Genomic DNA, 12,705 nt, shown 5'->3' on the forward strand with positions numbered 1-12,705 from the left:
ATGACACACCTTGGAAGTGAAGGGAGAGGGAGGAGGGAATGACTTGGGGCTCTGAGGAGCAGAGGCAAAACCAACAGATCGTTTGCAATGTGGGGAAGAAGTCGGTCCTGTTGATGTTGGGACTGGTTGTTCAGTTGGTTGGAGGAGGCTGGGTTGCATTTTCTGTCTGCTCCCGTCCTCGTGGTGAAAATAGATCCTTTCTCCTTAACTGACATTCCCCTCCAGATTGTGTTTGATGAATGCCACAAAGCCAAAAACGCCAGCTCTACTAAAATGGGCAAAGCAGTGCTGGACCTTCAGAACAAACTGCCTCAAGCAAGGGTTGTTTATGCCAGTGCCACAGGTAAGCTTCTCTCGGCATTGTGTGGGCACCACGCGGTGCCCGTCACCTCTGTGGTGGGAAGGGTGCCCTTGGGATGCGAGCACGTCCTCTGAGAGCGTGTGTTCCTGCAAGAAGAGGTGAACAGTTGTGCAGTGCTAGAGCCGAGGGTGCTAAGATCTGCCCCAAGCCCCAGCACTGCCATTACTCACCGCTTTTTGGCAAGTCAGACTAATTCCTCTCCAGTTTAACTTGTTCCTGGCCAGCTGTTCAGCTGTACGGTGACGCTTTCCAGCTTAGTGTACGGAGGGCAATGCTTGGAAAGGCCCTTGGGCCTCCAAAGGCACAAGAGCAAATTACCATCCTCTTAGGAGTTCACTTTACTTGAATCAAAACTATTCACAACTGCTGTAGTGCCGCTAACAGTGAATTCTGTTCAAACAGGTGCCTCTGAGCCAAAAAACATGATTTACATGAGCCGCCTGGGCATCTGGGGGCCGGGCACCCCTTTCAGAGCGTTTGATGAGTTCCTGCATGCAATTGAAAAGAGGTGAGTCATGTCCGGTGTCCCTTTTCACGCAGCTTAGGTTTTGTGGCAGCCTTTGTTTGGGAAATGGGTGCGACAACTGGGGACAGTGGGCACCTAGAGCCAGGAGAGGTGGTGGTTCTGCAGAGGCGCTACCCGGTGCTGCCCTGAAGCAGAGGAAGGGGTTTCACAGCTGTCTTCCTCTCCCAGGGGAGTTGGTGCAATGGAGATCGTGGCAATGGACATGAAGGTCAGTGGAATGTACATTGCCAGGCAGCTCAGTTTCACTGGAGTGACCTTCAGAATCGAGGAGATCCCGCTGGATCAACAGTACAAGATTGTCTACGACAAGGCAGCGAAGCTGGTGAGCTGGTCCCACTGCGGGGGGGGGACACATGTTTTAACTGCACTTTGGGCACAGCCGCTTGGTGTGTGGGAGGGTTTGAGGACCCTAAACGTGGCCATGACCGCAGACCTGGTTTATGAGAAGGAAAAAGGGGTACATGTGCTCAGCTTAAATAAAGAATTATCTTATATTTTTTGGCTTCTATTCAAAAGTTCCATATTTGCAAACCAGAGCTTGCAGCACCATGCTAATGTGGAAAGGAGAGAATAACCAGGCTGGTCATTCGGCCTAACACAGCGACATAAATACTGATGTTAAATCAGATTATCAAACCCCAGACTGTTCTAATAACCTCCTGCACAGCAGTAATGAAAAAGAAAACTAAGATATTAACTCGGCCTTTCTCGGTATTGTCTGCAGTGGGCAGAGGCCTTGATGGTGTTCCAGCAGGCAGCCGACTGCATCGGCTTGGAGTCTCGGAAGTCCTTGTGGGGTCAGTTCTGGTCAGCTCACCAACGCTTCTTCAAGTATCTCTGCATTGCTGCTAAAGTCCGGCGACTCGTTGAGCTTGCCAAGGAGGAGCTGGCGAAGGACAAGGTGTGGTATCGGAGCCTCGCTGCACTGGCAGCAGCCATCGCTCTTGCATTGCAAGTGAATTCTTTTTTGTAGTCTGCAACCAAAGGGGGAGTTAATTATTGTTCATCTTGACTTGAAAGCCATTCCAAACCTCTTTAAGGCTGAATTTCTCTGCAGATTAACCAGAACGAAGTGCAGCGTCCGGGTTTCTGAGAATATTCACAGTAAATGGTACTGGGGAGTTATCGTGGTCTCATCTTCCGAGGCATTACCCAGTGTTTGTCTGTGGTAGATGTGGGCAGGCTGATCTGAAAGGGTATTTTGGGTCATGTTGAAGCTAGAATTGGCACTTCAGGGCATGCTCAGTGGCAGAGATCGTAGGGGTTTTCTTGTGTGTGTATGGTTGGATTCGATGATCTCAAAGGTCCTTTCCAACCGTGAAGATTCTATGATTCTAGAAGAGGTACCAGATCCGTCACGCCAAGCACAGCCCTGTCCTTTCATCCATCTGGATGCGATTCGGAAATTTTAGGCAGAAACTACCTAGGAAAGGCAGTCAGCTTCTGTAATTGGAGTTGTCCTCTCTGGTGTGAGCAGAGGTGCGGTTTTGGATGCTGAAAGATTTGAGATGGTTCTTGATCAGGAGCTCTGCTACAGGCCCAAGGCGTGTTTGGGACAGGGGCCGAGGGGGACGTACGTGGGACAGTGAAATCCGGTCTCCTGTGGCTGTGTGCCCTGACGCCGGCTGCGGTGCACCCTCCCTGACGCCTTCTGTGTTTCCCCGCAGTGTATCGTCATCGGCCTGCAGTCCACCGGGGAGGCTCGCACCAGAGAAGTCCTGGACGAGAACGATGGGCATCTAAATTGTTTTGTCTCTGCTGCAGAGTGAGTTAAAAATCCCTGTTTTCCTTCTGGGGGGACGCAGGGGAGGCTGGAGGCTGGAAAGCCCTGCCCTGGGGCCACTTACTTGACATGCAGTTTCATAAGCTTTGCCCTATAGAGGCTGTAAATGGAGAGGACACTTAGCTGGGTCCTTGAGGCACTATTTCTTCAGCCTGACTTTGGGAGCTAGATGCCGGATTTTGAAGTTCCCTGCGGTTCAAACTTGCTTGAACAGTCTGATCCAACTCTCTGCGCGTGGAAGAGAATAGTCGGGTGTAGGAGAGCCAGAAAGGCAAGCTCCGGTGTGGTTTGTGTAGGTCTGACTCTGGAAAACAGGGCTGTTGACGCTGAAGAAGTGAGGAAGGGAATCTCAGAGGCCGGGATGAGAATGTGAGGCGGCATCGCCGGAGGAGTGAGGGGAAGGAGTGGTCCGAGGAGTTCAGGTTCATCAGTGCTGGCTTTCAGCACGCGTTGTTTGATTCAGGGCGCGTTGTTTGATTGCCAGGCTCCTGCAGTGCCCTGGTTGTGTTGCCTTCATTCCTGGCTAAAGGGGGAGGCGGTTGTGCCTGCAGTGACGCCGGCAGCAGGACCCGTGCTGCCCTTTCAGCAGAGCATGAGGCTTACGCTCCCCCTCATTTCTGCAACTTTCAAAATACCAGCCCGTCCCATGAACGTGGCTGTTCCTGCACGATGGGTGACAAAAACCTGGGACATTGGGTTGAGTTGAGAAATGAGAACATTTCCTCAGTTCTGCGGGTGGCAGGGCTGTTTCTGTTTTCTTTCGAAGTGACTTTTAATGCAGGTGAGAGCAATGAGATGCCAGAGACAGTCTGTGTCCGGTTTAGGCCAGACTTTCCTCCCTGATTGATGGGTTTGCGTTGGTCGGTGTCGCTCTGCTGTCTCCAGTCCGTTCCTGAAAAACAAATCCCAGTTTGGTGGCAGTGCACAAGGCAGGTCTAACCACTGCTTGGGTTGATTTGGTCCCTTGGATTGGTTTTCATGTCTCAGAATTCAGAGGAACTCGGGCTGGAGGACTGTGTGGTCCCTTTGAGCCTTGCTCAGCTGTCAGAGGAGGGAGGGGTCTGTTAGTGATCACGCACTTGACTCTGACCCCAGGTCTAGAGGCGAGAGCTCTTTGCTCGGCAGCATTGGCCAGATAACGAGTATCTTCTGGCATCTGCTGAGCCTCCAAATGCAGCGTCCTGGTTTTACAGCACTTCAGGGGATTTCTTGAGGGGAGTGTGCTGGGAAGAAGCAGTTGTTTAAAAGATGCCGAGAAACGGGGTTAAAAATAAACAGATTGCTCAGTGAGTGAATACCAGCCCAACCCTTTGTTCGCAGGGAAGACGGGGAGTGCGAACGTTGGGGAAAATGAGCAAGGTTTCATGGCAGGGAGGTTCCAGACCTGAGAGTGAGTCTCTGCATGTTGAGCCCAGGGTCACCCCAGCGCACGGGACAAAAGGGTTCTTTTTGGTGCCGGGTAATTGCAGCCCCTGAACGGCCAGCGCAGGGCTCTGCCCCTTCGGGGAGCGGAGCTGCCTCTGTCTCCTGCAGCCCCTCACGCCAAGGGTCTTAGAGCTCCCTCCCTGGTTCCCAAGGCTCCCTTCTTTTCACACGGGCGAGTTGTCACGTCCACACCTCTCAGCTCTCGCTTCCAACGTTGTTTTATTTCAACCAGAGCTCATTCAGCACTGCCTTCTCATTGCACTGGGGGTTCGTCCCCACCCAACACGATCAGCATTTAAGCATTTTCTCTTTTATTTGCAGAACAGCCCACAGAAACATTTGTTTTCCACCTCTTATGATTTATTTTTTTTTTTTCCATTCACCTGAAACCAGTATCCGTGTTTTGTCACTTTTCTCCGTTTCGTGGGCAAGCGGGCCCACGTCCAGTTCATCGGAGGAACTTGGTGGAGCACATTTGTTGGACAGCCTGAGGGTGGTCTCTGCTGTCAGAGCACGGAGAGGGGCTGGGACACTGGGACTTCCTGGATTTTTCAGTAGGGATGTAACAGCTTCCCAGTATAGTGGTTCCCGTTTAAAACTCCCTCTTAGTTGCTATAGAAAGGTCTTGCAACCTTGGCATGCCACGTGGTAGCGCAGAGCCCAGGGTCTGCTCTGCTTTTGTTGCAGTGTCTCCCCGGAACGGCCCCACTGCCCCCGCCAGCAGGGCGGCCGTGGCACAGAGGGTTTTTCCCGGCATTACAGTGCTTTCCCTTCCCTCAGCACGTCCTTTCTCGGCTGAGGATCTGCTGGCGCAGCCCACACTCCCCTGGCAGAAGCCTTTGGTGAAACACGCTCAGTCTGAGCTGCTGCTGCTCTGCAGAGCCACGCCGTACCGGTGGCTGGCTGATCACGCGCTGGGAGTCGTGGTGCAGGATTTACCCCTCTTTCATGAAATGTGGTACTATCTCAAATACACATTGCTACATGATAACCGGCAGATGTTCCTGTTCCTGGTAGCTAGAATAAATTTTGCATCTTACTTTCAGAGGCGTCTTTCTATCACTAATTCAGAAGCACTTTCCTTCAACCAAAAGAAAGAGAGAAAAAGGAACTGGCATTAAAAGAAAACGTAAGAGCACACTCCACTGCCCAGCATCTGACCTCCTGCCTTGCTGCTTCACCCCAGCCACTCAGCTTTTTCTTTTCCTTTTTCCCTTTTCCCTACTTCACGCTTTTTGCTGCTCTGCCCTGGTTTCAGTTTGCCCTCCCGCGCATCTCCCATGGCTCTCTCTCATCCGGAGGACGGCAGCTCTAGGTCATTCACCCTTTCTTCCCTCTGACCCTGTCACAGCGTAGGTCCTCGCCTCCACCACTTGCCCAGTAGCTGTGCCCCCCTCCCTTGGCCGCTTGCCCAGCCTGCGGGCAGGCTGCCCAGAGCCCTCCCTGCACCTCTGAAGCCTCTGGCAGCCGGGGTGGGGGGGTTCTCCACTACCCCTTACTTAGAGCGTGGCAGGTGTCCTGGGGAGGGGCGGGGGGGGGGTGGGGGGGAGATCACTTCCCTGCCAAATTCTTGGCTGCGGCTGCAGGTAAGAAGAGTTTTGGGATTTCTCCTGCAGTGGGATGTGGGAAAGAGGGAGGAGGGGGGCAGCAGCACTGGCGGATTGTGGAGGTTATCCTGACGGGCTGCTGCTGCAGAGCAGCCTGTGCAGGCTGGTTTGTGAGCCCTGTCATGTAGCAGGGGCATGACTTACTGTGCTTGGAACCAAACAACATCCTGAAACGCTGGCACCTTCCCGTGTCCTGCACCTTCCTCTAGAGGCAGGCAAACCTGCGGACTCCTTCCCCTGAGGAGTTAGCACTGCTTAGAGCCGGCTGTGCGTTCATCCTGATGTGTGCAACTGGCTTCAGCCCTGACAAGAGTGCCTTGTTCTTCCTTTCTCTCTCTTCCTTTCTCTTTTTTCCTCTCCCTCCCTCCCTAACTGCCCCCCACCCTACCCAAGAGGCTCTGTCTTTCCAAGATCAGCCTTTCATTTGGGGCAATCTCAGCTATTTTGTGATTCCTCCTTCTCCTTCTCTTTCTGAACTGGCGCTTGCTGTTCTACATTGATGCTCGCGGCTGGGGACGCTCCCTTGACGCCGCTCGCTCTCCCTAGCAGGGAAGCAGAGGGGCCGCTGCGCCAAGGCTCTGAAGGGCGTGTGTGACCTCACGGGCGTCATCAAGATCAGCGATGACAGCAGCACCGACTCCGACATGGGGCTCGACAGTGACTTCAACTCCTCCCCGGAGTCCGTGTTTGAGACGGACGATGTCATCTTCGTTGAGCACACCTACAACGGCTTCGCAGCTGACGACAGAAGTAAGGGAGCAGCAGCACGGGGTTGGCTCCTTCCTCTCTGGGGGGACCTGGGAACTGGAGTCACCTCCTTCTAGTGCCTGTCACCCAGCTGGGGACAGCCACCCACCCCGGTGCCCTGCAAGCACAGGCAGAGGCAGATCAGCCGGGACCCTTCTGGGGGGTCTGGCTGGGGGGATTGCGGAGTCAGTGAGCTGATGAGAGGAGACTCTCTTGGTGTTTTCTTGGAAAAGTGAAGCTCTTTCTCTGCTTGGGACAGCCCTGTGATCTTGGCTAGTCTTCATCCTGTGATGATCAAACTTGGGCTTGTGAGGTTGATTCACGTTAACCTGAGTGATCAGTGAGCAGGAAGAATTTGCCCCGTGTGCTCCTTCCCCACCAAAACAGGGGGAAGCACAGAGGGAAGTCACTCGGCAGCGTTCATTGCAAGACAAGGTGTCTTTGCTCATCCGATAGTGTCCCCAGAAGCCCTTTGGGATAACGTTTCCCCCCCTCTCTGATTCGCAGTTACCAGCTAACTCTAAACTTTTGCGTTTTATGTTGCAGGTAATTTTCACGTGCTGCCTTCTCGGAAAGATATGCATGGCCTGCGAGAACTAGAACATGTGGAAAAGATGAAGCAGGATCTCCTAACAAAAGTAAAAGCACTGGGCAAAGAGCTACCTCTCAATACCTTGGATGAACTGATCAATCACTTCGGGGGCCCGGAGAATGTGGCTGAGGTACTCCTCACAATCAAGAGTATATTTCAGTGGCACTGGGGGACAGGAAAAGGGGCCGGCAAACGGGGCTTCTGCTGGGAAAGAGGGTTTCCTCTCCTTCCTTGCAATCTGAAAAAGCTGTTGAGAGTTGACTTGCGGCGCCGTACAGGTCTCTCCCCTCTGCTATAACAGCCTTTTCTCTCTCCTGTCGGTGTGTGCAGATGACGGGGCGGAAGGGCCGGGTAGTTTGCAGACCGGACGGCTCCGTCATGTTCGAGTCTCGTGCAGAACAAGGCCTTTCTATAGACCACGTCAACCTGAAGGAGAAGGAGCGTTTTATGAAAGGGGAAAAGGTGAGTCGGGTTTGAGCCAAGGAAACCCCCGAACACCTGCAGGGGAGTGAGTACTGAGAGGGGAAGGAAAGTGAGGGTGCCTTTGCATGCTTGTGCCTTGCCAGCCTCAGGCCAGCAAGGCTCTGCAGCTTTCTGCTGCTGTTGGACGTGCTGGAAGGTGACAGGGAGTCCTGGGTCCCTTCACGGGCTGGGGAGTTGTGCTTTGGGCTGTTTCTTGAAGCAGTTTTGCAGATGTCCAGGAACCTCACTCCCTTTCTCACTTGTTATCTCTCTCCCTTAGCTTGTAGCAATAATCTCCGAGGCCTCCAGCTCAGGTATCTCTCTCCAAGCAGACAGAAGGGTGAAAAACCAGAAGCGCCGGGTGCACATGACGCTGGAGTTGCCCTGGAGCGCAGACCGGGCCATACAGCAGTTTGGTGAGGGCTGGATGTTCTTGGTCACTGTCCCCTTCCCCTGAGCGTGGTGGCTCAGACCACGGAGGCTCGGGCAGCCCTGGGAGGGAAGGGCACGCGTGGCCACCCGAGCCAGGCCTGTGGGGCAGCCGGGGAGGTGTATTTAGCTTTCTGAGATACAGCACCTTGCAGAGTACAGTGCTCCCGCGTTTTGCCAGGGTGGAAATGCAGACACAAATCGGTTGTGACTGATTTTTCTCGTGGGGAAGGTTTGTGTTGACTTCAGGAGCGATTTGCAGTGTGGGAAGGGGAAACCCTCCCATACGTGTTAGCAGTGCGTCCTCGGGAAACGTGCCGGCGGTGCCTGGGGATTTCTGTTCCCCCTGGGGAGGCTCTGTAGGATGGGGAGGGGCAGTTCCTCAATACGTGAGCACGAAAGAAATAACTCGCGCCCCAGCTCAGACTGGGGAGTCTCTCCTCAGCCCCAGAGGGTCAGGCCCATAAACTCAACTCTGCCCAGGTCTCGGCGGCACCAGGGTGATGAACGCGACTCTGTCCTTTCCCCCAAAGAGAGATCTCCTTTGAAAACCAGCAGGGCGTAGAAAGTTGTTTGGACTCTCTCACCTCTTGCTCAGCTTCCCTTCCCGTACCAGACAGGCTGTACCAACCTCTCCTTTCGCTTCTCTCCTCGTGTCCCTGTAGGTCGAACACACCGATCGAACCAGGTTTCTGCTCCGGAGTATGTCTTCCTTATCTCTGAGCTGGCCGGGGAGAGGAGGTTTGCATCCATCGTGGCAAAACGTCTGGAGAGCCTCGTAAGTGCCCTGCAGCAAAGAGATTAACGTGTCAGTTCCAATTCTCTCTGAAGAGCTTCCATTCCGGTGTTCCCGCTGGCGTGGCCAGTGTAACTGGTACGGGGGATTGCATCACCCCTGACCGAAGGCATTGCAGTTGTGGAACGCAGGCAGCATTTAGCATCCTGGGATTTGGGAAAGGAAGTGAAGAAGAATACGTAACCGAGGCATCAGGAGGAATTTCAGGGAAGCAGAACCCAATTCCAGATGCTGGAATTCCCCCAGTGTTGCAGGAGCGTAAACCCATCTGTTTCCAGAAAGCTGATGAAATAATTAATGGAATAATTAATGTGTCTCTGTTTCATTTTTCTTCATTTCTGATAAATCCCCAAATACTTTGGCAAGGTCTCAATATTCCAGAGGAACACTGCTTCCCCACTGCTCGTTCTTATCCTGGCCTCTTTTGAGACCTGGCTTTCGCCATCCTTCTCTGGTGTTTTGCAACAGCTAAAAGTAAGAACTCTTTGTTTTATCCGCCTTCCTAGGGTGCCTTAACTCACGGAGACCGACGGGCCACCGAATCCCGAGATCTCAGCAAGTACAACTTTGAGAATAAGGTAACCTGCGGCTGTTTTTGGGGTGGCTGAGCCGAGGAGGGGTTGAAGTAGTTAGTGAGAGCCTTCAGTGGGAGCCAGCGCCAGGAAGATCGTTGCTGGCATCTACAGGCAGGATCTGGCCTAGCACCCAGCACCCAGCTCCCCGCACACAGCACCCCGCATACAGCATACGGAACTGGATTATCATCAGCGGGGTGCAAACGAGCGCTGCGCTGGCAGGGGGGGTGCGCTCCCATGGGACAGCCGGGAAGGGCGTTTGGGCCTCAGGGGAGCTGGTGCCAGCGCTGGGATGCAGATGTGCAGGTTCCTGTACTCTGGTCCCCTGGGGACAGAGGAAGCCCCTGACACGCAGCTTCCCCCTTGGCACAGCCGCCAGGTCGGTGACCTTCCCAGAGGTGGTGGCTTTCTCTGCGGTGCCAGCACAAGTGTAGTGACACACTCGGGCCGCTGCTGAGCTGCAGGTGGAAGTTTGTCCCGTGCGTGACTCTTGTCTCCTCTCGCAGTACGGGGCTAAAGCGCTAGACAGAGTTCTCTCCACTATCCTCAACCACACGGAGAACAGAGTTCCTGTGCCCAAGAGCTATGACAGAGGGGAGGCTGCGTTTTTCCATGGTAAGAACATCACCACCTCTGGGGTTTCTGCAACGTCTTGTTGACCGGGTTGGGCTCAGGTTTGGGATGCCTGAAGAACGGGGCAGAAGGTCAGAGAGAGAGGACGGTGCCGCTGGCTTAGCAGCTCACCAGTGAGCGGGACGATTGGCCATGATGCATGTCACCTTGCCAGGTGTGGGGGGACAAAGAGTCTGGGAGAGACTTAGCTGCGATATAATGGGCACAGCTGAAGGGGAGGCAGCCCTGCAGGACTGCTGAAGGGAGGCTTAACCCTGTAATGCACAAACTGTCTTCTGCCGTTGCAGAAATGAAGCAAGGTCTCATCTCCGTGGGGATCTGCTGCAATCAGATGAAGTACGGCACCGTCTCGGTGGAGAAGGGTATGTGTCAAGCTTTTTCTGCCCAACACAGGGGAGAAATGAAAGAGGCAGGAGGGTCGTGGCGCAGCCGCTCCCTCTGCACGGGAACACAGCCTCCAGGGGTTTGCTGTGCAGCGGGGGCAGGATGTTTGCTTTGAGGGGAGGGTCCTGTGGGCATTAGCTGGAGCTGCAGGTCACGTTTTCCTGCAGCAGCCTGGCAGCTGACCACAGCCTGGAGGAACAGCCCTTGGGCTGCGCTCTCCTGCATTAGTGCTGTGCTGCCCTCGGGAAGGGAGCTTGGGTGGCTTGTTGGGTGGCTTTCTTTGGGAGCGTGCTGGTGGGCTCCGTAACCAGCTGCGCCACGTTCCCTGACCCGCCACGCTCTTGCAGACTGCTCCATCACCAAATTCCTGAACCGCATCCTGGGTCTGGAGGTGGACAAGCAGAACATGCTCTTCCAGTATTTTTCTGACACCTTTGACTATCTGATTGAAAAGGACAAGAAGGAGGGCAAATACGACATGGGCATCCTAGGTACGGAGAAAGAGGGGTGGCCACACCTCTCCCTACTGTACCCCCGAGGTTCCCTGTTCCTCCCTGTGCTGACTGATGGCAGTTCCACAGCCATCTCGGGCACCGCGGTGTCCCCACACAGCACAGATCTTGAGACTCCCACAAGGAGAGGAGCTGGTACGGAAAAGTGGATCTTACAGCAGTCTTTTTCTCCCACAGATTTAGCCCCAGGAGTGGATGAGATCTACGAGGAGAGCAAGGAGGTTTTCCTGACCCCTGGGCACCCGCAGGATGGGCAGGTCGTGTTTTATAAGGTAGGCAGCCTGCACGGCTATCTCTGCAGTCCAGACTTCTCCAGCGCTTCCCTGTCTGCGGCTGTGAGCTGCTGGGTCCCTCCCCCCCTGCCCCGTGGCTTTGTGTCATGTTTGTGTCACAAATCTGCCCTAGTCATGGTGACTGGTGCTGGGAGTTACACAGGGGAGGCGAGGAGAGGCTGCCGTACCCGGGAGGGCAGGCTGGCAGTGCCTGCTCCTAGGCTGCAGCAGCACCAAGTTTGTGTTGGGGGTGGGATTTGCGAGACAGACGCTGATGCGCATGTCCTGCCCCTTGAAGTTACAGAATCCCTCTCTCTGTCCCTGTTTAGATCAGCGTCGACAGAGGCTTAAAGTGGGAGGAAGCCTATGAGAAGTCACTCAAACTGACAGGATCCTTCGATGGGTTCTACCTCTCCTGCAAGGTAGGTCCCTGGGCTCTGCCGGGCTGGTATCCCAGCTCGGAGGGTGATTCCAACGGGAGGTCTGCCCTGGCTGTAAGAGGTCTGTGTCTGACCCCTTGCTGCGGGCTGGGAGATGCCTCCAAGAACTTACATCCTGGAAAGAAGGGGTTAATTTAGAGAAATGTGGGCTCGGAGAGAGAGAGGCTGTGGCTGTAACCATCAGCTCTACCCTGACAGATGCGAGGCCGCAGATACACCTGTCTGCTGGCAGAGCAGAGCCGCGGGAAGAACTTCATCCTCTACAAGCCAAATATTGGGAAGCAAAGCCAGCTGGAGAGCCTGGACAGCCTGCAGAAGAAGTACCGGCGGGTAGGTGGGAACTGCAGCCCTCCGGTGCGGGGAGAGGCAAAAGCCTCTTCCTTTGGGCAGGGGTGGCTTTGGAAGGACATTTACTGTAACCCGTTCACAGCTCCTCGTAGTCCCGCTGCGGGTCGGGCAGAGCTGGTGGGAGCACCCGGGTGTCCTGATTCCCAGCCCTGTATTTCAAGTCTCGGCTGCATCTTGGACAGTGAAAAATCTCTACCGCCCTCTGTTTCTCCTGCAGGTGCTGCCTGAGGAAGCCAAGAAGCACTGGGAGAGCAGTTACAAATTCTCCTTGACGAATTGTAACCATGCCGCCTGGTAAGGGATCTGCAGCCCCAACCTGTCCTGCCCTCCCCAGGGCAGAGCTGGGGTTGGGGGGAGGGTCCCTGCCTGCGGCAGTGGGGAAGGGCCACGCCGGGGAGGCTGCGGGCGGGGGAATCCTGCTCTGCTGTGGGAGCCTCTGCTAATTCGGGTTGTTTTTTCTCCTCTTTGGACTGAAGGAATGGGAGCTGCAAGCTGATCCAGGAGAGGAAGGAGTGCTTCCAGGGCATGCGCCTGCGTCACTACTACATGCTGTGCGGGGCCCTGCTGCGGGTCTGGAGCAAGATCGCCAGCATCATGGCAGACATCACCAACACCAGCTACCTGCAGATTGTCCGCCTCAAGACCAAGGAGAAGAAGAAACAAGTCGGTGGGTAAAGTTCTGGGTAGGGGAAGGGGAGCAGGACGTTTTAGGAGAAGAAAGAAGGGGTCCAGCTGCCCAGTGCAAAGATTCCCTTCCTAAAAAGTCCCTAAAAAGGGACTTGATCCAGCCTGGAAGTACCCACTGCTTAGGTG

General features: G+C 54.6%; 1 protein-coding gene across 6 annotated transcripts in view; it reads left to right on the top strand.

Moving 5' to 3' along the window:
* Positions 1–12,705, top strand: part of SBNO2 (strawberry notch homolog 2) — a 64,961-nt gene that overhangs the window by 48,583 nt on the left and 3,673 nt on the right. For 4 of the 6 annotated variants that reach the window (XM_063357814.1, XM_063357816.1, XM_063357817.1 and 1 more), the window contains 20 exons: positions 226–343; positions 764–869; positions 1,056–1,209; positions 1,612–1,788; positions 2,555–2,652; positions 5,142–5,224; positions 6,249–6,452; positions 6,996–7,171; positions 7,372–7,503; positions 7,784–7,919; positions 8,598–8,710; positions 9,235–9,306; positions 9,810–9,918; positions 10,224–10,298; positions 10,668–10,811; positions 11,010–11,104; positions 11,434–11,526; positions 11,743–11,874; positions 12,110–12,186; positions 12,369–12,559. In XM_063357814.1, coding sequence (XP_063213884.1) covers positions 226–343; positions 764–869; positions 1,056–1,209; positions 1,612–1,788; positions 2,555–2,652; positions 5,142–5,224; positions 6,249–6,452; positions 6,996–7,171; positions 7,372–7,503; positions 7,784–7,919; positions 8,598–8,710; positions 9,235–9,306; positions 9,810–9,918; positions 10,224–10,298; positions 10,668–10,811; positions 11,010–11,104; positions 11,434–11,526; positions 11,743–11,874; positions 12,110–12,186; positions 12,369–12,559 — 2,485 coding nt within the window. The remainder of the gene's footprint in view (positions 1–225; positions 344–763; positions 870–1,055; positions 1,210–1,611; positions 1,789–2,554; positions 2,653–5,141; positions 5,225–6,248; positions 6,453–6,995; positions 7,172–7,371; positions 7,504–7,783; positions 7,920–8,597; positions 8,711–9,234; positions 9,307–9,809; positions 9,919–10,223; positions 10,299–10,667; positions 10,812–11,009; positions 11,105–11,433; positions 11,527–11,742; positions 11,875–12,109; positions 12,187–12,368; positions 12,560–12,705) is intronic. The other 2 variants (XM_063357815.1, XM_063357820.1) reach the window with 1 other exon arrangement.

This window comes from Chroicocephalus ridibundus, chromosome 22 (assembly GCF_963924245.1).
Source record: "Chroicocephalus ridibundus chromosome 22, bChrRid1.1, whole genome shotgun sequence".
Taxonomy (NCBI): Eukaryota; Metazoa; Chordata; class Aves; order Charadriiformes; family Laridae; genus Chroicocephalus; species Chroicocephalus ridibundus.